Source organism: Hypomesus transpacificus, chromosome 6 (assembly GCF_021917145.1).
Source record: "Hypomesus transpacificus isolate Combined female chromosome 6, fHypTra1, whole genome shotgun sequence".
In the NCBI taxonomy this organism is placed as follows: Eukaryota; Metazoa; Chordata; class Actinopteri; order Osmeriformes; family Osmeridae; genus Hypomesus; species Hypomesus transpacificus.
Genome location: NC_061065.1, coordinates 13,315,872 through 13,340,175, shown reverse-complemented (window position 1 = coordinate 13,340,175; position 24,304 = coordinate 13,315,872). Strand labels below are relative to the sequence as shown.

General features: G+C 39.2%; 4 protein-coding genes across 10 annotated transcripts; 3 read left to right on the top strand and 1 right to left on the bottom strand.

Annotated features, from left to right (window-relative positions):
* Positions 1-681: 681 nt before the first annotated feature.
* On the bottom strand, positions 682-11,503 carry chga (chromogranin A). The gene is made up of 8 exons (XM_047021858.1): positions 11,274-11,503; positions 10,731-10,780; positions 8,851-8,944; positions 7,384-7,452; positions 7,084-7,167; positions 4,630-4,992; positions 2,509-2,921; positions 682-1,428 (listed from the first exon to the last, which is right to left on the bottom strand). The coding sequence occupies exons 1-8, from the start codon at positions 11,317-11,319 to the stop codon at positions 1,345-1,347; spliced, it is 1,203 nt and encodes a 400-aa protein (XP_046877814.1). The 5' UTR covers positions 11,320-11,503; the 3' UTR covers positions 682-1,344.
* Positions 11,504-12,403: 900 nt separating this feature from the next.
* Positions 12,404-13,991, top strand: LOC124468870 (H-2 class II histocompatibility antigen, A-R alpha chain-like). 2 transcript variants are annotated; one of them, XM_047021888.1, is made up of 4 exons: positions 12,404-12,688; positions 12,932-12,970; positions 13,319-13,594; positions 13,745-13,991. In XM_047021888.1, exons 1-4 carry the CDS (start codon positions 12,631-12,633, stop codon positions 13,870-13,872), a joined length of 501 nt encoding a protein of 166 aa, XP_046877844.1. In that variant the 5' UTR covers positions 12,404-12,630; the 3' UTR covers positions 13,873-13,991. The 2 variants fall into 2 exon arrangements, with proteins under 2 accessions (XP_046877844.1, XP_046877845.1); XM_047021889.1 differs by lacking the exon at positions 12,932-12,970 and having other exon boundaries at positions 12,531-12,688.
* An 886-nt stretch (positions 13,992-14,877) lies between these two features.
* LOC124468867 (rano class II histocompatibility antigen, A beta chain-like) lies at positions 14,878-19,217 on the top strand. The gene is given in 7 exon segments (XM_047021878.1): positions 14,878-14,893; positions 15,972-16,063; positions 17,146-17,427; positions 17,544-17,662; positions 17,664-17,826; positions 18,248-18,358; positions 18,662-19,217. Coding segments are annotated over 6 exon segments (819 nt in total). The 5' UTR covers positions 14,878-14,893; positions 15,972-15,999; the 3' UTR covers positions 18,742-19,217.
* Positions 19,218-20,957: 1,740 nt separating this feature from the next.
* LOC124468869 (H-2 class II histocompatibility antigen, A-F alpha chain-like) lies at positions 20,958-23,477 on the top strand. Of its 6 annotated transcripts, none has more exons than XM_047021883.1 (6): positions 20,958-21,417; positions 21,642-21,751; positions 21,942-21,967; positions 22,212-22,466; positions 22,598-22,873; positions 23,024-23,477. In XM_047021883.1, exons 2-6 carry the CDS (start codon positions 21,651-21,653, stop codon positions 23,149-23,151), a joined length of 786 nt encoding a protein of 261 aa, XP_046877839.1. In that variant the 5' UTR covers positions 20,958-21,417; positions 21,642-21,650; the 3' UTR covers positions 23,152-23,477. The 6 variants fall into 6 exon arrangements, with proteins under 6 accessions (XP_046877839.1, XP_046877838.1, XP_046877843.1 ...); XM_047021882.1 differs by having other exon boundaries at positions 20,959-21,496; XM_047021887.1 differs by lacking the exon at positions 22,212-22,466 and having other exon boundaries at positions 20,965-21,496.
* Positions 23,478-24,304: the final 827 nt, after the last annotated feature.

The window sequence follows — 24,304 nt, the reverse complement described above, 5'->3', positions numbered from 1 at the left end:
TTTTCTACAATGTGATGGTGCGCTCCTCAGGAAATGTCACACAAAACCATCTGTCATCAGGGTTTCTATCGATCTTTGTACACCGAACATGTTCTTCAGAATTACGACTCAAATCAAATGGATCAAATCTGTGAGTTGTGAGAATCAGAGGTTCAGGGCTAAGCATGTTCCAACTGGTTGGAACCAAGTCAAACACACAGTGTTTTAGGATGATGAATCGTGTTCCTGGAATCTCACCCACTAAGACAAACAGTTGCAGATGACACCCTCTGTGTTCGAATCAATATCTCTCCTTCCATGTGTCGTTACATTTGATGATTTTGTTACTAGTTCACTCAAGCTGTAAGCTTCTCTGTGGTAAACCAGGGATAAACAGACAGTAATGCATTGATACCATACTGCAGACTAAAGTCTTATTGTTGATCTACTGGGCATTTTTCGTGTTCATCGATTCTATATTGTTTCTGGAAGATGTTTACAAATGTATGTTCAACATGGTTTACCATGGCAACAGTGCATTGATTTATGAATAAACTAACACCGCATGTCTAATACTCTATTATTAGAGTAGGTCAGTAACCTTAGGTCTATCCTCATTTCACACATAGTCCAGTGAATCTGAATGTAAAGTGTGGACTAAATATATTCTCCACCAAATCAGACAATAAACAGCCAGACATGTTCAGACATCTCCAGATGACAATCCAATTTATTCGTTTTCTTAGATAAAGTCCATACAGATTTTGCTTATAGTCAAGTTCATAATTTACCTAATAAAATGTTTGTTATTGCATTGGCTTTTGCTTTATCAAGCCATGATAAATCAAATAAATCAACATCCTTTAAATCATTTCCACATACATAAGCCCTATCGTTTTAGCAACGAGTGACAGTAATAATTGCAACTGCTATCCTTTATCTAATGAGTCATCGCAGTGCTAACAAAAATCAGTTGGAAAGCAGGTCCGACGCAGTAATCAAGCTACAGCAGAAAGACAGCAAGGGAGAGAAAATAAGTGAATGAGGTCCTTCTGCAGCCAAGCAATAGAGGTCCATTAGAGCCTTAGAGTGGGTGTGTGGGTGGGTGGGTGGGTGCACATGGAATGTGTCTGCGGTGCTCAAGTATGTGTGAGGGAGGCGAGTATTTCACAAGACATCTGGAGCAGGAGAAGGCTATCTCTCGAGACAAAAGGGAAGAGGGAGAGGGAGATTGAATCTCATGTCAAATTCACACCGGGCTTTGTCGCAACAGGACTGGTTGAGAGGAGGAAGAGAGGAGGAAGAGAGGTGGAAGAGAGGAGGAAGAGAGGAGGAAGAGAGGAAGGCTTGGGTTTCGTTTTCGCCTCAGCCTTGTCTCAGCTCATGGAGTTTCTGGGCGACGTTCTCCAGCTCAGATTCTAAGGCAGCCAGACTTGCAATCTCAGGATCCTAAATTTAGAAATGTATATGTGTAGAGAGATAGTCCGAGAGAGAGAGAGAGAGAGAGAGAGAGAGAGAGAGAGAGAGAGAGAGAGAGAGAGAGAGAGAGAAAGAGAGAGAGAGAGAGAGAAAGAGAGAGAGAGAGAGAGAAAGAGAGTAAAAGAGAGTAAAAGAGAGTAAAAGAGCAAGATGGAGAAAGATAGACAAAACAATTTACTGTCTTAATAATCATACCCCTACCATTATTAACAAAATACTGCTATGCTGGCTCTATTACGCCCATTTAATAGACTCCATTGGACGCTTCATATCGCATTGGAAATGTATAAGCAAAGACAAAAAAGTGCCAAATGTAAAACAGTTGTGGGCAACGGTTAGGGATAGGGCATAATTCAATTTAACCTTTGACTGGGTGTGCTCTGCCGTTTCATGAACTATACAGTGGCTGAGCTTAAATGTTTGAGAGTGTTCCCTCTCTCTTGCTCTCTATTGCTCTCCCTCTCACGCACACATGCTCTCGTTCTGTGTGTGCGTGAGAGAAGGAGAGAGAGAGACAGTGACAGAGAGTCAGCACAAAGTATGACGGAGGAATCAATTGAAAAGAACAGCAGGGGTTGCTGTGTGGTCGTATTGCCATTGACGTTCAAACAAAGGAACTAAGTTCACTTTCCCTTCTCTGACAGGACCTAATTAATGTGAGCTGCATGAGGCCAGCTGATTCTGCTAAGTATAAACTCCCAGGAGCAAACCATGATAAAGCATTTTCAATGAAGGTGGTTTTAAAAGGTGAGTTTAATTAATGGAACTGTGACAGTGTAACAACAGGGGGAGTTGAATATTGAGACAAGAAAATGGCTACTCCTCTCCTTATGTTTTTGTGTATTACTATTGTTGAGTGTTAGATCCAAACCACAAAGTGGAAAGCAAAATGTCTGTAGGTTGTGACTCCAGTGGACAAAATGCATTGCAACATTATCATCGAAACATTGCATGTACCGAGTAAGACAATCTTTCAAATGAATGAAACACAGTACTGTTATTTTGATGTAGGCTTAGCCTCTAGACCCGTAAGGGATATTCAGACGTTACCTCTGTCTTCCTGATCGCACTGCCTTCTTCCTCTTCAGCTCCTTTCTCCGTTGGTATTCTTCGAGCCATCATCTGCAACTCCTTCACCTCAGGGCTCCTTTGCGCTGTCTCTTCCCCCTCCTCTCCCACCACCTCCTTTGAGTGGTGGGGCACTTCCTGTGGCTCTCTGACCTCCAGCGACCTCACTTCCAGCCCCTCTGCTTCTTTGGGCCTTGTCTTCATTGGCGCCAGCTCACTCCTCCTGCTCCAATGCTTCGAGTCGTCAGCGCTCTCCTCCTTCAACTTCCCCTCCTCCTCCTCCGCTTCCCTCTCACCCTTCTTTTCTGACTCGGTGCCGTCACCGAGGAACACAACAGATCTTTTCTCCTCCTCCTCTGCAGAGGTCTCCGACTGCTTTTCACTTGATGCGGCACCTGAGCAGACATGGAAGAAGCACTCACGGTCAGTCTCTTTCAGACCGAGTTCTCAGTGAGTGACCTGGTTAAATAAAGGTTTAAAAAGTCTCCCACTCCCTCGCTCTAAATCCTGTATCTGAATGTATCTGTATTCTATGGTCCTTTTGACCCTCACCCTACAAAACTGGGTAGCACAGTGTTATTCAAGTTTTTGGGTTCAAAGGTATCACATCTGTCATTCTACTAAATAATATACCAAGCCCATACAATATTGCTTTCACCCTAATGTTGTATACTGCATAAAAGCATCCATTATCACCTTTGTGGATCGTACGCTACCCTTTATAGCTGCTACCCTTTATGGCTGTATTATGAAATACTTATAAGTTATTACATCCATATATAGCTAGCCTTCAAATAGAGTATTAACAAATATTTTCCTGCTGACAGTCAGTTGTTATCTGCCTAGCTGTACTTGTTAAATGGCACAGAAGGCATTTAAAGGTTTCGCAGTCAGCTTTTATCCATAAGTGGCCCTATGTAATAACAATAATGGAATAATCCCACCAAAGCCCACCTGGCATACATCAAGTTCACCTTAAAAGAAAGCCATTTATATTAATATGGCTTGCCTGTTTAAGTGAAGTTACAAAATATATATATAAAGATGCCTACTGTTGAATTCAAGGGCCGTTCACTCATTTTGTTAATCTATAGATGTGCTGTCAAAATGCCAGTTGTGTTGGCGCAACTCCAGCTTCCATTACTTAATTACATTGATCACCCCCCACCCTGTTCACCCACCCCCACCCCTGGAATTCATCAGATTGATGGAAGCTCTCACATCACTCATCTGGCATTGTGGTCTCGAGTCTCAATCTTTACATTGTTCCCTTTCGCTTTTTTTCCTCCCAAGTCTGTCCTTTTTTTGCAGCAGCCTGCATGCCATCTTTATATGTTCTTGTATTTGGCTATGGTACTGTACTCTATGGCACAAAGACACACTCACAAACAGAATTCTTATTTTGTATCTTCAAACCTTTAGTAAAAGACTGCCCTGCCTGCCTGCCAACTACTATCTCTCTCTCTCTCTCTCTCTCTCTCTCTCTCTCTCTCTCTCTCTCTCTCTCTCTCTCTCTCTCTCTCTCTCTCTCTCTCTCTCTCTCTCTCTCTCTCTCTCTCTCTCTCTCTCTCTCTCTCTCTCTCTCTCTCTCTCTCTCTCTCTGTGTGTGTTTCTTACTCTGTCTTTGTCTCTATCTCACTCTTTCAAGCTTTCTCTCATTCTCCCTCTCTTTCCCTTCAGCTCTGTACTTGCTCCAGTACTCCAGAGAACAGTCCTTACGAGCTGAATTGATATGACATAATGAGTGGCAGGGTCATTTATTCCTACACTCTACATTACAACTACCACATTCTTCAAGGTGTACTGCAGTGTAGTCACCATAGAAGCTATCTGTGAATATGGTGACATAGCATTGTGTGTTGTCTAATGAACTTTGAAAGTTTCTCTTGCTGACAGTCAGTCTTTTACAATTTCCTCTTGGGGATGAATAAAGTACCTATGGATCTGTCAATCAATCAATCAATCTATCAATCTATCAATCTATCAATCTATCAATCTATCAATCTATCAATCTATCAATCTATCAATCTATCAATCTATCAATCTTTCAATCTATAAATCTATCTGTTTATCTAATAAGCAAAGAAGGAATTGTTTTCTTACCTTTGTGGTCGTCTTTCACATCATCTCCATGGCTTCGATCTTCCTCTGAATCCTCCTCGGAGGTCTGGCGCTTCAACTCCAGTTCCTCTTCCTCGTCATCTTCCTCTTCCCCCTCGTCCTCTCGTTTCTTCTCAACCAGTTCCCCCTTTTCCATGTTCTCCTCCTCGTTCATAGAGTCAGAGATGCGATTGTCGGGGTTCTCGTCCTTGTCGCTCTCCTCTTCGTCTCTCCTTATCTCGTTGCCCTCCTGTGACTCTTCATTCTTCTCGGTGCTTTCCTCCTCTCTACCTCCTGCTGTTGGCCTTTTCTCTGCAAGGATAGACCTCTCCCCTGGTCCGCCCAGCGCTTCCAGCATCGATCGATCTGTGATGGAAGGAGAAGATTCACGGTCCATGAGTTATTCGCTCACAAAGAGAAATTGATTTGCTAAGGGGGCCAAGTCATTGTGCTGTATTCACTGTAAATGACGTTTGGATAATGGTGACAGGATGCAATACTTGTGCTTGAAATTAAGAAAACAATGAACTAACAATTGCTTTGAATATTTTGATTCCTGTCAATTTTTCATGAAAACCTGAAGCGTGAACACATTCAAACCGCCTTGTCAGACTTTAGGTACTGGAATTATACATATGCTATTTTTACATCCAGGAAAGTGGTACACTAAACAAACTGCACCCTCAACATTCAGTCCAGTGAGAACATGGAAGCACACAATGCTACAAAACACCAGAAGAGGAGGCTTGGTACCTCCTACGATCATGCTGGGTCTGTGTTTTCTTGATTCATCTCCAAAGCGAGACAGGAGGTGGGTGGCTGGCTACATCCTGAGAAGTTGGTGTCACAACTTTGTAACAGTATATATTTAAACATGTAAATTCTGACATAACACCTGTTTGGATCAAATGGATCCTAAAAAGGAGTACAGGAAAGGAAACATACTGTAGAACACTTTTTAAAAAAGTGGACGTCTTCAGGGTATCCTTTGACGGTTTTACATTGGGTAGAAATGATCTAGCCAGTTTATAGTTCCTTGGAGAATACAGCTTAAGAAAGATATGTCTTTAGCTCGCTTGATGTATGGTACATCTTTACGCCAAGCATCTACAGTTACAGCCACATCCAATCAAAATGCAAATGAGACATTCGATCGGTGGAGACAAGCAGGAACTGTGTATTATGCTCTGACATTGACATTTGCATGACAAAACCAGACCTACACAATACATACGGTAGCTAACCTTATTTTTATTTATCTCAGAACATCTAAATAACTCCAAGCGATCATGAATCAGCAAATGAATCCTGTCTCTGGATCCATAGATACAATACACCATAGATCACAGGTACTCCAGACCTCTTCTTTCTGTCGTCGGCAAATTATACGGATGTCCTGTACACATCTAAAACAACCTGTTACATCAGTCTGTATGCGATTGATATGCCGATTTCCTATACGTGTGTGAGGTTGTCTCTTGCTGTGGTCAAGAGGTCGCTCAGCGGGCTTGTGACAATACACATATAGATTGGAGAATGTGCACTTTAACCTTTGGAAAGAGCAACATGCAGAAAATAGTACAAACGATGAGCTATGACCACATCACCTGTGTGTTGTTTTCCCTGTGCCTTAAGTCGTGGAATGTGTACCGTTTAACGACATGTGTTGGTGGTTACTATATTTGTATGGTCCAGCCACTGCTAGCCACTTTGTTGTGGATTGGTGGCATGATCCGACGTTGATGCTAATAAACAGAGTCAATCTTTTTCTAATTGTCGTGCCTCTGTCCGGTCTACCTGTTAAGAGATTTCATCCTCACAGCAATCTTGGATATCATATTTGTTTCCACAAGGTATATTTTCAAATGCCTTTATAATAATTAATGGTTGTTGGGTAGTGTGCACCTTAGCATTAATGTAGACCACAACTATGATACATAGTTCTATTTGACAACTCTATTCTATTTCTACAACCCTGCCCTGTCAGTGCTGCCCACTCTTACTGACGTTGGCAGGGAAACAGTTGCCCATAGGAACAGGAACAGGCACAGCAACTGTGTTCCATTTCCCAGCTCTGTCTGTCAGAGTCTCAGTGACTACCTTCATGTCTGTCCCTAATGGTATAGATACATAGACACAGCACTGTCGTCCGACTAGCGCAGTTGACACAATCTTCCAGAGCATTTCTTGGGAAAGGATTTGTTTGTAATACTCAGGATAGTAGAGACATACTTGAGAGAATCTCAACGTTTAAAAGAATGGAGACTATCCTAAACACTGGTAAGTCTAGACAAAAACTATCTAGCTATTTCGATGGGTCAAAAGAATATTCCAAACATAGCTGGATTATGATGCTGTCAACCACACAGGGAAATTGGATTGTGATAGTTTGCTTCGTGTGAGAAGAAGTTCCATTAAAAAAGCAGTACTGCCTTTACTGCAAGTGATAAGACTCACCTGCAACATCCTCTGTGTGCTGCGGAGTCCTGGTCACATGATCAGCTGTGATGTCACTCTGCTGCTCAGTGTTTCCATTGGTACCTGATCATGTGGACAAGATTTATTCAAGCATCTAGTTCATTTCCTATGTTTCGCGGCTAATCTATTACCTAGAGTTTCTGTAAATGTAATGTCATTTCGAAAATATGATTTGAACAATTTATCCTTGACTACAATAGTATTCGGTTCTGGATGGGTTCCCAAATCATTGCTGGGTGGTGCATTCATCCGGCAGTGCAGCACCTGGCTGGGACTCACCTTGGAGAGCAATGCTCTGCAGCTCTTTGAGGAAGTTGTGATGGCGTAGGATGGAAACAAGCCTTTCATCTGCGACACACACACACAAAACATTCCAAAACACACATGAAGTTTTAGAGTGTTTACCTGCATATTCACAAATACAGAAATCAGATGTATTTCACATACCACTCTCTCTCTCTCTCACACACACACATACACACATATACAAGAATGCCATTGTCCAAATAAAGTCCCAGAGCAGAACATACAAGTACGTCACTGAGTGTTAGTTGTTTATGAGACTCAGCACTTTCCTTTGGCCTCAGAGAGTTAATTGCCCTGAAATGTACTGCCTCCAAAGCACAGTTAATCATTTGGACGAAAGGTTTCCAGTGAATAACAGCAGCACCAGGCTTTTCCCTTTCTGCTGACCCAGAAACCCGTCTGCAGAGAACTCAAGAGAACATGTCTCCACATCTTTATTTTTAGATGAACGCCAGAGCCTTCAAATGTCTCTTTCCTTTCTTCTTTTGTTCATCTTTATGTACTTGTGTTCCTGCCTGACTTTGGAATGTCTTCTTTTTTTTCATCACCCTTCCAACCGTTTTAATTAATTTCAATTCATCACTGGGTGCTTCTCTTTTGTTCAGCCTACCTTTCACCATCTCTCCCTTTCCCTTTCTCTTGCTCTCTCATTGACCCTCTCCATTTCTCTCCAATTCTCCCTCTTATTCTCTCCGTGAGAGGTGTTCGGTTTCCCTGCCGTGGCTTCATCCTGGTAACAATAGCTGGATGGGTAATGCAGTGATTGATTTTGCTCAACAAGGACAGCGTCAAGGTAATACAATGGGCCTGCAATTGTATAGCCATGGCCAAGTGACCAGGCTAGACCGCTCTGCTAGGTGTCCTGTTGCACACACACACACACACACTTGCATTGAAACCAATAATTGCTTTTGGTATAGAATGGGATGCGCATGTGTTCATGAAAGCAAATGAAAGCAAATATTGGTTCCATTAAGACAGGTCAGTATTTGTGACTGGCTGATTCAGTTGAAGGCACCAGCATTGTTCTGACAGGAAGGTGAATTGACTTGCCTGTACGATAAGTGGCGATTTAAGGCAGGTTAATATTCAGAAATGGGGAACATTCATGCACCTTTTAAGATAGCACTTAAGTAAATTGAACTATAGATTATCCATTATCGTCCTCTTACTAATGCAAATACATAAATAAAACAAGGACAGCGTCAAGATAATGAGTTATTGAATGATTTCCCAAAGCAGGCCGGCCATTTATCTGCCTTTGGATAACCTGTCTGTGAATCACCTCAAAAGGCAATATCCTGTCTTTAAGTACTAAAACTGTATAATACACAAAAAACTGATAACAGTTGAGCCTTACATTCTGTTCTTATTCCAATGTCATAGAAACAGGATATATTGATCCTATATGGGTTATAAGTATTAGATGCAGTAGCTTACCTCTCCTCAGTGTGTCCACACACTCTTGGCGAACCGGTAAATTCTGTGGCCTCGATAGCACATCAGCCAACGCCTCCACAATGCATTTCATCACCTGGGGGGAAACCAAAACAACACAGCCCAAAGGACAAGCATATAGCCGTCAATAAACCGAATATCCCGGTGGAGAATATAGCAGTGAATACAGAGGGCATGTAGCCAATGGACATTGCTCTTAATGCAGGGGACACAAAACCACATGCACATCCAGGCAGTCAAACAGCCACAAGACTGTTTCTGCGCCTGTTATTGTTGCAGGCTGTTTAGCCAAAGAACAGGAGCAAACATAGTAGTCAGCAAAGGTAGGAAGGTTGGTGCTTCTACATTCAGAATTATAACTGTTTGTCCTGTACAGCATCTGTTGCCATATTAATCCCCAGATCTCATAACCCTGCACTGTTGCATTGTTGACTTATTACTATTTGCACAAAGCTATTGCTATTTGCACTTCTGGTTAAATGTTTACTGCATTTTATTAACTCTGTACTCGTAATATGCCCAATGACAATAAAGTCTAATCTAATCTAATAGATATTAGTGCAGCGACTCAGTGGATCAGATATCAGTGGATTTGTTTTACTTGTTCTAGTTTTAGAAAATGCATTAAAGTCACACCACCTCCAAGGGCTCTTTCAAAGCATCCCTGTCTTTAATCAATTTCTCATCCCTTCCTTTAATGCCTCCATTTCCTTTCAAAGTGTCACCCCCCTGCCCTCTCTCTCTCTTTCTCTCTCTGTGTGTGACTTGCATGTACACATGCCTGCACAAGCCACTTGTTGTTTTTCACGATGGGAAACATATCTAGCCTACCAATGGTGAGGTCATTGATCTCCATCGCAGTCTACCATTCAAGAGTGGCAACATTGATTTTTTGACAAAGTCACATTGAGTTTTCTCCTGACAGGCAGCATAAGACATTTAATACCAAAGTGCTCGGGATATAGTTTTACTTCAGCTTACACTTCAGGAGAAGAGGAGAGATGGGCAATGGAAGAGCAGACATAGGGTGCAGACATTGTTTCTGCCCTTGCTAACTTCAGGAAAGGTTTTCCATGGTCCCTGATTGATGATCTGAATGTTATTGAGTATTGTATACATACTGTAGGCCTATATCCCAAATTTGATTCGATTTCTTTGATATTTTCCAATCGGCTTTGTATTTTATTGTTTAGAAAGTGACCCAGCATAGGAAAATCGTATTAAGTCCACAGCTGTTGGTTTATTACTTAACTTGTAAACATTTTTATTTAAGTCATTTTATGAGCGTAAATTATGTTATTAAGGTAAATATTATAAATATGCATAATTTACACAAAGTCTGTATATTATGTCTCACGTGGTTAAGGTAAATTATGTACATTGCATAGTGTAGTGGAGTTATGTGATAGATGCACGTTATGCATATAGTGTAAGTTGGGATATTGTAAGTTATAAGTTATGTCCATTGCATCCACATTACATTCTATTGCCCTAAGTTTGTTGTACTTAAGAAATCTCTATTTCTTTATTCATGGTACATTTCATAGAACTCACTCTACAAACAGTAGTGTTGTTATTGTGATGTCATTGACTTTTAGTTCAATTCAAACATTAGGGAAAATTACACTGACCAACAAAGGAAACATTTATGTTGAAGAAGCCTTATGTGGAAAAAAAGTGCGATTAATTTTCAGCTATACGTTACAGTAGGCTACACCTTAGTCCTACGGTATACAATAATCAAAAAACACTCTTTGGGTTCATGCAAGTCTTTAGCCTGAAGGTTGGATCCCCACCCACCTGCACAACGCCTACTCTTCCTCAAAATCAAGAACACAGTACTTTTATGTGAAATAATTTACCTTCACGTCTTCATTCTCCAAGCGACTTTCAGGCACTGGCCATGACAGAACTGCGTAGGAAATAAGAAAACGTAGATCATTTAAAGTCTCGCGTTGATCAATGAGTACGGTATATTGCATTTTTGCTGTAGTTTGGTCCTTTCAATTTAGTTTTTTATTTCTGTAAATTGCCAGTACCTTTCATTTAAAGCGTTTAGTTACATTTTCCAATGGCGAATATTTAAGTCCTCATTGTTCACAAAGTCAATTACTGAACGAGGATCATCACAACTAACGGCACTGACGGAACACATGCAGGCAAGCAACATAACGCACCCAAACACCAAATTTGCTGTCCTTGGTGCTGAACAAAAAAAAACACCGTCGCAGCTCTAGGTAACTAACGGACTCACAAAGACACACACGCGTGCGCACACACACACACACACACATACACACACATGTACAACCTTCCAGTGAGCACTTGTCATAGAACTTTTAATAAAACTACATTCAGCCCACTGTCTCAGCAATCATATTCACAGTGAACAAAAAATATCTTACCGCAAGTAGCCAAAATTGTAAAAATGAAGCATCCTCTGGCAATCATCTTTGCAAATAATACGCAATTTGCGATATGATACTCAAACTCTGCGATGCGGAATAGTCACAGTCACTTTTTGCTGAAACCGATGGATTATGGATGCATAATGTATCGAACTTGTTCGTCCTTCGTGATTTTTGGAGAGCCTAGTCCCTCTGCATCGGTGGACGTGTACCGCTGGTCAACATACAAGCTCTCCGCAACAGCACCTGCTTTTTATAGGATGCTGCTGTCTGAGAAGGAAATGACATCACAGCAAGAAAAGTAGGGACTACCATAATACCTTTCAACTTTGAGAATGGTAAGTAGGCAACTGAGTACCAGGTGGTATTATATTGCATATTACTGAGGGGTGGTTTTATTCAATGACATTCAGTGAAATACATTTTACATGCATACATTTTAATGGCATTCAAATCCAATCAAATTGTATTTGTATACTCCAAATTTGTACAAGCAATGTTACAGAGGGCTTCACACACGCACATAGAACTGCACCTTAACCAACCTAAACCCTCAAAGAAGGCAAAGGAAAAACTCCCTGAAGAACTCATTTGAGAAAAAATGGGAGAAACCTTGGGAGGAGCAGTTCAGCGAGGGATTCCCTGCTCCAGAGACAGTTGGTGAAACAGAGGAGCAGAACACAGTCTAAACATAGTCACATATCAAGAAAAGTGCCAATGGGTGTTGAAACACAGAAATCCAAAGTTTATAACCGATCTCAAGTCTGCTTCAGAATTGTTTTGGCCTATTCCAAAGTTTTTGCAATTTCATGTATACATTCAAATGTGTCTATGTGATATGGATACATTGTTTTCATGCCATTCTATTGTTTAGTGTTGATTTTGACAGTTTGTTCATAACTTTGAATGTGCCTAGCTTACCCTCCCAAGGGCTGTACAACTTGACGAGCAAGTCTTATTGAGAGTTTAGTGGTTGGTTACCGTCCAACTTCCTCAAGTTTGACACACCCAATGTGCTGTGACAGATATGTGATTTGAAATAACGCATTTTCATTTGCATCATAAGTTATAAACACAAGACAAATAAATGTTACACAAAAAAGCATTGCATATTCATAATTATGCTGTATATCAATGGAGCCAAACAAAAGCTACAAACAATTATTTTCAGGCAATTTTGGTCTAGTTTCCATTATAAAATTCCACAAAAACTTTCTGACACTGTACCTTTAACAATATCAACACAATTGACAGTAGAGCCAAAACTACCCTTTTAGTTTCAGTCACCCTTTATTTCCATTGCTTCCCTCTCAGACTGAGTTTGAATCTGCAGTTCCTATTCTTGAGATAAAAGATGAACTACTTTATTATATATATTTTTATCAGTGTGGCAGTATACACCTCGGCAAAAGGTAAGCACTGGGTGAAGTTGTCTTTCTAACTTGTATTATGATAGCCTCATTAGTCAATGACAGCAGTGGTATTAATTCATGTTCTTGATCAAAACAACAAGGATATACAAGAAACTGTAAAATAATACAAATAACAACAGTAATAATAATAAAATAACTTTAAATAAATGCACCTAAATATTTCTAGATTGGACAAGCGTTCAGAAATGGTTAAGAGATTATCTTTGTTTGTTTTTATTTTAGGTCCTGAAATTCAATACATGTTTGGATGCTTTGATTCAGGTGATTTTCAGGTTGTTATGGAGGTAGATGGGAATGAGGTGTTCTATGTAGACTTCAAAAAAAAGGAGGCAATGTGGACAGTCCCTCACTTCGAAAATTTTCGATATGCTCAGTATAGTCAAGACGTTTACCTATATAGTGAATTGAGCAGAACTTATTGCCATACCAACCTAATCCAGGAGAGAAACTGAACTGCCTCCTTCCCACCAAACCTCAAAGGTGAGGTAGGCTGTTGTCTGTTGTCATCTGGGTTTGGTGGTGTTTAGATTTATGTAATGTATGTATGTAAGATGTATGTAAATAAATGATTTACTTTTTATTGTTTCCGGTTTCTGTTTGTCATGGAAGCACCTGGAAGCACCATTTACCCCAAGGAAAAGATTGAGCTGGAGTCAGAAAATACCTTAATTTGCTTTGTGAATGATTTCTACCCTCCATCAATCAACGTGAAGTGGACCAAGAATAACGTGAAACTGACAGAGGGGTCATTGGGTCGTTATCACCTTAACAAAGATGGAACGTTCTTTCAGGTTTCCACCCTTACATTTACCCCTCAGGATGGAGACATCTATGCCTGCACTGTGGAGCACCCAGCCTTGGAGAGCCCCCAAACCCAATTCTGGGGTAAGAATATAAAGAATCAAATTATGTTTATTTCAATTTAACTTGATTCATTATGCATAGTAATAACATTTAAAAGCTGACATTTGATGACTGATCATTGACTCACGTACAAAGTTGGTAAGTGACCTCTCTGTCCTGCTGTTCCCCCAGAGGTGGAGGTGAATGAGTCCAGTGCAGGTCCAGCTGTATTCTGTGGAGTGGGTCTGACTCTGGGGCTTTTAGGAGTGGCAGCCGGAACATTCCTCCTTGTAAAACAACCACAGTCAAATCAGGCTTGAAGAAGAACAACAAATGAGTAAAAGTGTATTTGTGAGAATGCTGTCTCACAATTGTTTTTCAACTTCTCAGTTCTTCCGCCGTTTTTTGGCCTTTAACTAGTCCTGCATACTTTCACCGATTCCTACAATTTTTGTATTAAAACGTTCAGCTCCTTCAGGAGATGATGGCTATGACTTTTGGTATTTCTCACATTTATACTTTTTAAAGAATCAAGGTTTTTGTGCAAATTATTCTCCCATTAAAAGTAACGGTAAATCCTTTCAAATCATTTAAAAGCTTCCTGCTCTTTCAAACTTAACTACTTCAGCATACTTTCAGCTAGAGACACCATTCAACCTTTAAAATGTTCACAAGACATTCAGCTATTCCCAAATGATTCCGCTTTTTCAAATATATTCAGCCAATTTTGAATTTTGAAAGTTTTAAATACATGAAAAATTTAGCTCCTTCTTGATTTTTATGATTTTCTGATATTCAACTAAATTGTCAAACAAATTCCTCTGACGTTCATATAGTTTAACTTAGAGAAACAAGTTTTACCTTAAAATGTAGGAAAACTTGTCCTCTTTCAGCCAATTTAACCACTAAAGAGCTCACATTTACAGATTTTCAGCTTTGAGCCTTGAAGCGAGAGCAGCCTTTCAAATTCTCTCACTAACTTCAATGGAGAGGTGGGTAAAATTTGTTAGAGAATTTCGAAAGTAGACGAGTTTTTAAACTGCCAGTAGAGTCGTATTTCTGACCGCACAGACATATAAAGGACATCTCTGGTTTCGGCAGAGTCTTGGGTCTCGGAAAATATCCTAATTTTTTGGATTGGACGTACAGTTTTGCGTCTAGGTTAACTTGTTTGAGGTGTGGATTCCAGCTAAATTTGTGATTCTCTCTGCCCAGCTCGTTAGCGATCACAGCTGCGCCATCACCGTGGCAACCAAACAGACACGCACCATGAAAGCAGAATTGGGTGACGTTTTGGAAACTGCCTAACATACATTTCAGGCCTTTTGAAACTTCAAATTTGTATGCATTGTTTCTCTTCTTTCTGATTTTTTTCACTTTGTTTTGCATTTTTCTTCACTTTCCTGTAGTCTTATGCCTTCGTCAAGCTCCAGCCCCTATTTAAAATACCTTTCGGTCGCTTTGAAGCTTCAGCTTATAACTGTCTAAATATTTTCACAATTTTCAGCTTTTTTAGCATGGTCAGCTATCCCTATTCAGGTTTTCAGCATTCTCACTTCTGTTTCGCAGGAACAGCCTTTTCTATTTTACATTCAATTATTAGTCCCTGTGACTTATTTCTCTTCTGGACAGTTAATTGCTGCTTTAAATTACACAGTACCATTATATATAATAACAAATTACTTTTGTACTGTTACATTATTATCTGTATGTCCCTTTAATATAATAAAGGTACATTTTGTGGAACTTAGATAACTATGCAATAGCTCTTTCTGCACTCTTAAAATAGTGAGTCGTAGGCAAATCACGGTGCTTGAAGAGGAACAACAAACAAGTCAAAGTATATTTTACTTTCAATTATTAGAACCTGTGACATATTTCTCTTTTAGGACAGTTATGTTGGCAATACAATTGCTGCTTTAAGTTACACAGTAACATTATATATCATAACAGATGACTCTTGTTGTTGACACTTGTACTGTTACATTATTATCTGTATGTCCCTTTAATATAGTAAAGGTACATTTTGTGGAACTTATGACTATATGCAAAAGCTTTATTGTTCATTGCAGTATGTACAGAAAGATCATTTCCTCTATAGACTTCCTCTACAAACTTCCTCCATAAACAATCTTTGTACCATTTGTTTTCTCCTAGTAGTCACTAGCCATTGTGCAGACTTAATTTTCAGAATATGCATTTATGATGTGATAAAATAGTAAAGTTTTGTGTGACTGTAAAGACATTCTAATAATATCTACTCAAAGTATAACACATTTGTATAGATGCTCACCAAGATGGATCAATTTACTGACAAGGCATACTCTCTAAACGTGCTGCCCTTTTTCCCCCTGTACACATCTTTCTTTCTACTTCTTCATTCTTAGTATGAAGTCATCAGTTTCCTTGTTGTTAACAGACACCAACTGAACCTTAGAGGTGGAAACATGTCTAACCTTTCTTCGAAACGCCTGCTACTCCTGTTCATCTTCCCCTCACTGTTCGGACATGGTCAGTATTATTTCAATTGGGCTCTTAAGATAAAGGTAATTTAAGTCTTGGGTTTTTTATATGCTTACTAAGTTGGAAGTGGAACAACTAAGTGGAAAGTCAGTCCTGTCAGAAAAAGGTAATAACCTAACTGTTAGTACTTTCTCATGTGCTTTATGTAGGATTTGATACTCCCTAGAAAACACTGATAAGATGTATTCCTATGACAAATTTAGTCTTAGGTTTCAGTACTCCCTACAATTATACAAGCACTCTTGTGTATTTATAAATACAATTGACATCACACTGTTGAAATGTTGAAGATGGGTTACGATTATGGAAATATCTGATTGAAAATCAATCTCTCAATCAATTCTTATATTATATTCTGTATTACTGGAAGCCCTTTGTTAAGCTGTTGACTGGTTATGAACTGTAGAAGTGAGTGAGCCTAAGTGTGAGACCCCGGTGTCAGAGGAGGATGTGAGAAAAGACCACTAGTAGGAATGCAGAGGCCATAATTCATGACGTACATTTATGGTCCAACTCCAAAGTCTTGTCTGGAGCTGTCATACTAAGGTCAGCGTGGAAAAAAAAGTATGAGCACCCCAGTCTTAATTACTAAGACTACAGACTCCGTTCGAAGAGGGCCGGTGTGTGGACACCCAACAGGGGCCTGTACATGTCCAAATGTACGTAAGGTCAAAGGTGCCAACACATTATAGCATTTGTAATCAGAAACCCCCAGAACAAGGGACCAATTGAGTGATAAAGCATGGAATCTGTGACCAACTGTGTGTACCAATAGCAAAATAACATGCTATATGAGGGGGGAAATATAAAAGTGAAATGTTCGGAGAAACAGACCAGTCTGATCCCACACTCGTTTGTTGAATTTGCTGTCACCCTGGAGTCCAATCAACACTTTGCATCAAACTTGGCTGAGTTCCAGTCTTTAGTTTTTGAACTTAGAAGATTGGTTAGACTTAGAAATGTTCACACTGCAAGACTTAAAACATTTTACACTACAAATTCTGTTATTTCACAGTTGTTTTTAATTACATCACTCAAATAACAAGTATTCTTTATGTCCTATTTCAAAGCACGCTCCTCGAACGGATATTTCTCTCTCACAAATGCTCGGTGTCAGATACCGTCAAGAGACGCAAAGGATATGGAGTACATACTTGAGTACCATTTCAATGGAAAGTTGCTGCTGATGTACAACAGTACTGAAAAAAAGTACACAGGTTATACCCCCAAAGCAGTACTTGTGGCTGCTAAATGGACCGGCACTTATGATATTCTGATGAGAGAGAGTGATAAAGATCTATTATGCAAATCTAACGCTGCTGCAGTTTGGGACACGATAAGGATGAACACAGGTGATTTGTGTCCTTAATTCTGCATTCTTGATGACACGTTAAACTGAATAAAACATTCAAGTGGAAAGATTGTTTTTGATGTTTAGGTTTCATATTTTGAAACATTAAATCTCCAGCCGAGCCCGACGTCCAGCTGTGGTCAGTGAAGCCTTTCAGCTCTGGACATCCTAACATGCTGGTGTGCAGTGCTTACGACTTTTACCCCAAACAAATCAAAGTGACATGGCTGAAGGATTGGAAAGCATTGGACCTCAGATGTCACCTCCACAGAAGAGTTGTCCAATCTGGACTGGACCTACCAGTTACACACCTACCTGGAATACGTGCCCAAACCTGGAGAGCGAATCACTTGTATGGTGGAGCACGCTAGCCTTGCTAGGCCCAAGCTGTATGACTGGGGTAAGAGTGTGAGAGAATCTAACGTGCTTCGTTATACGTTGCTCAGGCATTTGCTGTGTATTCAAGTTGTGTAATTAGTCATTTTGAATCTCATGATAATTGTGTGTGACAAGGATTGAAAGTGAATTCCAAAAGTGCCATTGTGCAGTATTGTTATACTAATACTGATCTTACAATTATTATCTATCTATTTTTCTATTATCACTGAGATAAACTACTTGCAAATCATAAATTCTGTGCAGGCATGTGTGCTACTTCATATGACGATAAAATAACAAACTAAAATATTCCATAAGCTGTGATATTTACTGTCATTAGTGGTTAGTGTTCTACATATTATACATTAAATGCTATATATAATTTACATATTGTAAAAATGAATTAACGCTATACATTATTAATTCTTATTTTGTTATTGCAGACCCCTTGCCTGAATCGGAGCAAAATGAAATAATAGTTGGGGTTTGTGGTCTGCTGCTTGGAATAGTATGTGTGGCTGCAGGACTGATTAAGTACAACCTACAATCAACTGGTGAGGATCAAAACATATTTTATTCAATATCTCTTATTTTAAATAACCATTTAGTTGCCCTAGTGTCTTCACAATATAGTTGAATTATATGTTGTACTGTAATTGTATATATATATATATATATAAGGTAATAAGGTAAACAACATTTAGTTTGGCAACTCAGACAGTAACTAGAGCAAGGGCATTTAAACATAAACCTTTAAAAGTAAAAAATTAAGAAGAAAAAAAGAATGATATACACATGAACTATACATTTTATTATGTATATATCTGTATTCATAACAAGCTTTGTCTGTTTCTCAGCTGGAAGAGTTGTTGTTTCCAGCAAGTTAAAGTTGGGACGTCCAGAAGCAGAAAAGATTCCAGTGCGTTCTGTTTTATGACCACTGACCACTGTTGTTAAATCACATTTGATTTGAATCCACTTTGTCCTTGTCTTGAGAATTTCTCTGTGTGTGGAAAAAGGATTGGAACCCCAAAATACAGATCTACCCCATAACAGGCTGGCTATACAGTATTGTAATAGAACTAATGATGTAATTTTGCCATGAACTATTTTATGTCCAGAATTATTTCTGATCTTTTTTGGTTGGATCGTTGAATATTTTTCTTGGTTAGTCTTGATTACTTACCAATATTTACTAACATAATGGTATAAGTATATAGTATTGCGATTTAATGTTTGTTCCCCATGAAGGACAGACATTAAAATGTAATGGTTTGGGTATGCACAGGATTCCTAGTCAATTACAAACAAATGTGATGTAAAATGTATACTAAATGATCCTAATCCTTTCATTTTCAACAAGCATGAATAAAAGTAGTATATTTTGGCCTTACTATATGTATCACCTTGTTATTTTGTTTCTGATGGAGGCCACCATGACCACATCCACCATTTTTTTTTTTTTATGACCTAAATGTAAAATTTAACAAATGAAAACAATCCGATTGTATCAGGCCAAAGGCATCTCTTGATGAACTGGACAGATTGCTAGGTGACAGGCAATTGAAAAAGACTATTTGTATTTTCCCCTGTTTGACCAAGTCGGTTTCATAACATTTCAGATTGTTGGTGGATTGGGTGACCAACATGAAGATTTTCCTGTAATCAGTAATGAGTAAAGGCCCGACGGTGGTGTGATATAAAGTAAATATTTACACACTCAGTGTGCTTATATATGTATGAGAGTAAATATTAGAGCAGTAAGCAATGCACTACAATACAGTGTGACGTCAAATGTGGTCGTGAATAACCATTATGTGCTGTATCTAAAGATTTTCCACCAGTGACAGTCATTTTTTCTTCAGTTGCACTCCGATCTAATGGCTTGACCATGTTTTAGTTCTTAGTTCTAAGCAATCAGAAAACACTAATTTAACATTTCAACACATATATATATTTTTTTGTTTTCAGAATGAAGGTCCCCTAATACTAATGCCATGGAAGTCTGTAGAGTTAATTTAAGGTGTGCCAATATACAGCATGTTCATGGTACAATCTAAAATTACTCATGTATGTAACTTCTATGATTGTGACACACAACGTAATATGAACCATCCCACCTCATTCATGATGTCACATCAGACAGAGCCACCTGTGCTGGTTTGTTCAAATGTCCTCTATTACCACTAAGATACCAATCAGAAGCAACAAGGACAGTTTTGCGTCAGTTGATGGCTCGTGTTGACTATGTTTAGTACAGTACAGTTCTGTTTGCAGATGAAGTGGGTTTACTATGAATGCAATGACAAAGTCCTTTTTAAAAGACACTGATACACTTGTGTTGAAGGGACATGATTACCCTGCAGGATGCGTCCACATGAGAAAAAGGTGACCTGCGATTGTGTGGATTACGTCTAAAGGCAACAATAGGGACATCAAATGAACCAGTCACAAAAGGTATCCAAAAATTACAAAATGCTACCGTACTTACGTAAAGGAGGACTTATCTCTTGGTGCTATTGACAGACCATTTGCAAGCATTGTACAACGTGCATCTACAAGGGAAATAAAACAATGCTTTTTTATGTCATCAAAAACTTTATATTACTTTATATGAAGAATAAACATTTCTCAGATTCATCCCCTAATTGCTTTAAATGAAGAATAAACATTTCTCAGATTATCCATCAATATACCGGGAAACCTTATGCCTGTATTTCAGGCTTTAAATGTTCACTTTCCAACATGCTTTATAAAGCCACCGCTCATAATGTCATTGCTTTCAACTTCCCAACCACTGGTGTGTATTGTTTTCTTTGTGTGTTTTTCCATTATTCATTTCAAAAGGAAAGAGAAAAAGGGCTAACTGAATTAGCATCGCTGAGCAAACCCATTAAAGGAAATGAGAAGACCCAAATGTAGCCCTCACCTGCCTCTTTTGTTCCGTTTCGATTGTGATTTTCTTTACAAATGTGGACCACAATTAAATGGTTAATACATGTGTTGTTTATTGACAGTTCCATGTGAAAGGCCAGGATAGGACACTTATTTTTAACTGCACACTTCATTCTTTTAGCACTGATCCCAGGTGGTCTGCTCTGCAGTTTGGTCTGCATTGCAAATGTTTGATTTGATTAACATTTATTTTCACAATTCTGTCTGCTTCATAGTCACTACATTTTGGATCAATGGTTCAATATCAATCAAACACATCATCAATGACATGTAATCTGTAGATCTACTGGTAATGTTGGCCCTAGATCAATGCCCCCTCTTGTGTTCAGTGCATGATAATGCATGCAATGGGCACCAATTCAAGCGCTCTTAACGCTTAAGAGCTTCTTAACAAATCTGGGAAATGCGGCCATTGTTTGTGCATGCACCTCTAAATGTACTCAATTGTGTGCCTATTCTTGTTCTTCTTGAAAATACATTTTAGCCACCCCATCTGTTACTGTCTCAAACATAGTTCAGGTTTGATTGAAGATTTGAAGAGGAGGGCTACAGCAAGGCTAAAGTAATATAATGGACTGCCCTGTCAGAAGACTTGTTAAAACCAGGATATAAAAACGGATGTCTGTCTTCCTAAAGCCTGCCGGTCTGGGGTCGTTGGGTACGTTTGTCTGGTCTGTCGGGGCTGCGCCTGGTCTGGTGTAGATGTATGGGTGATCCTGAGTATTCAAAACAATCAGGTCAGTCACTCAGACAGTCCATCATACAGTCATGCACTTGCGGTAGTTTATGCAGTCGACAATGTACAATTGTCACAGGCTTGAGGTGAGGTACAGTGTGTGTATTTGTATATTTAGTTTAACTGATGTATTACTTGGTTTGCAGTGGTTTTTGATGTGCTTTGATGTGCACACCCCTGTGTCACCCCTTCCCCCACAAGAGGTTGCACTGGGCCAGATGAGAGTGCAGTCTATAGCCTGTACGGTACATAGAAGGTAACGGTGCGTTCACACTGCAGTGAGTTTTTTAACGCTCTACACCGCTGGCCTTCCCACAGTGTAAAACTAACCAGTTAGTTTCAGTCACCCTTTATTTCCATTGCTTCCCTCTTAGACTGAGTTTGCGTCTGCAGTTCCTTTACTTGAGATGAAAGATGAACTACTTTCTTAAATTTCTTTTTCTCAGTGTGGCAGTATACACCTCAGCAATAGGTAAGCACTGGATGAAGTTGTCTTTCTAACTTGTATTATGATAGCCTCATTAGTCAATGACAGCAGTGGTATTAATTCATGTTCTTGATCAAAACAGCAAGGATATACAAGAAACTGTAAAATAATACAAATACCAACAGTAATAATAATAAAATAACTTTACATAAAAACACCTAAATATTTCGAGATTGAACAAGCATTTGCATTCAGAAATGGTTAAGAGATGATCTTTTTTTGATTTTAGGTCCTGAAATTCAATACATGTTTGGATGCTTTGACTCAGGTGATTTTCAGGTTGTTTTGGAGGTAGATGGGGATGAGGTGTTCTATGTAGACTTCAAAAAAAAGGAGGCAATGTGGACAGTTCCTCACCAAAATTTTCGATATGCTAAGTATAGACAATTACTTTACCAATATAGTGAACTGAGCAGAACCTTTTGCCATACCAACCTAATCAAGGAGAGAAACTGGATTGGCTGCATCCAACCAGACCTCAAAGGTGAGGGAGGCTGTTGTCTGTTGTCTTCTGGGTTTGGTGGTGTATAGATTTCAGCTTTGTGATGATGGAATGTAAGTAAATAATTGATCTACTTTTCAACTTTTGTTTCCGGTTTCTGTTTGTCATGGAAGCACCTGGAAGCACCATTTACCCCAAGGAAAAGATTGAGCTGGAGTCAGAAAACACCTTAATTTGCTTTGTGAATGATTTCTACCCTCCATCAATCAACGTGAAGTGGACCAAGAATAACGTGAATCTGACAGAGGGGTCATTGGGTCGTTATCACCTTAACAAAGATGGAACGTTCTTCCGGGTTTCCACCCTTACATTTACCCCTCAGGATGGAGACATCTATGCCTGCACTGTGGAGCACCCAGCCTTGGAGAGCCCCCAAACCCGATTCTGGGGTAAGAATATAAAAAATCAAATTATGTTTATTTCAATTTAACTTGATTCATTACGCATAGTAATAACATTTAAAATCTGACATTTGATGACTGAACATTGACTCACGTACAAAGTTGGTAAGTGACCTCTCTGTCCTGCTGTTCCCCCAGAGGTGGAGGTGAATGAGTCCAGTGCAGGTCCAGCTGTATTCTGTGGAGTGGGTCTGACTCTGGGGCTTTTAGGAGTGGCAGCCGGAACATTCCTCCTTGTAAAACAACCACAGTCAAATCAGGCTTGAAGAAGAACAACAAACGAGTAAAAGTATATTTTACATTCAATTATTAGTCCCTGTGACTTATTTCTCTTCTGGACAGTTATTTTAGCAATACAATTGCTGCTTTAAATTACACAGTACCATCATATAGAATAACAGATGACTCTACATTATTATCTGTATGTCCATTTAATATAGTAAAGGTATATTGTGTGGAACTTAGATAACTATGCAGTAGCTCTTTCTGCACTTAAAGTTTTAAGGTGCATGCAAATGTATTTAACCCCTATCAAGTTATTTTATGTTAACATCGTATGCTTGGTGACTATAAAAAAACATATATATAGTTATCCTGGCATTAGTTGTCTAATCTTCCAGTTGAAAGGTAATGTGTGTCAAAATCAGTCTGTAGACTCCAGTGTCGAGATACAGTTTCTGCTGCTTCACAAACTTTGTTTCCTTGTAACTCAAAGTGTTGTAGTTGTGCACCAGCTGTCATGTCTGGTGTCTCCTTTGGCAAGGATCATGGATCAGGTTTCATGCAATAATGTGGTAATTGAAACACAACTACCTTTCCTCAAACCTAAAATGGTTTCCAGAGACAACCGAGGTTGTCCACAGTTACAGAGAGTCACAAGGGTTATTATATTTTTAGAAAAACAACTGGTTCTTACTTTCTTTTGCCACAGGAAGTGAAAAAGAACAGCACTTTTTCAATCATTAAATCATTTCTATAGACGTGTCTAGTGTGGGGGTTTCCTGTTCACCAGTGGGGGACTTTCTACATCGTCTGGTTCAGTACTCTCATTGTCTTTACTGTTACACAGTAGTATGAACAGAAAGATCATTTCCTCTATAGACTTCCTCTACAAACGTCCTCCATGAACAAGTGTATACCAATTTTTTCTCTTAGTAGTCCCTAGCCATTGTGCAGACATAGTTTTCTGAAAAGACATTCCATTTATATCTACTCAAAGTGTAAGACATTTGTATAGATGCTCACTAAGTTAAAGTGGAGAGGCAGTGTAGGGCAGAGTAGCTCAAACATCCAGGAAGGTGGTAGGCAAGCAGACTCGGCAGAATCGGGAGATTTGCACAAATTTATTATTTAATAAAGATGTTCTTCACTCCAAGAACCAAAACAAACATAAGCACAATAAACCTTTTTTTTTTTTTA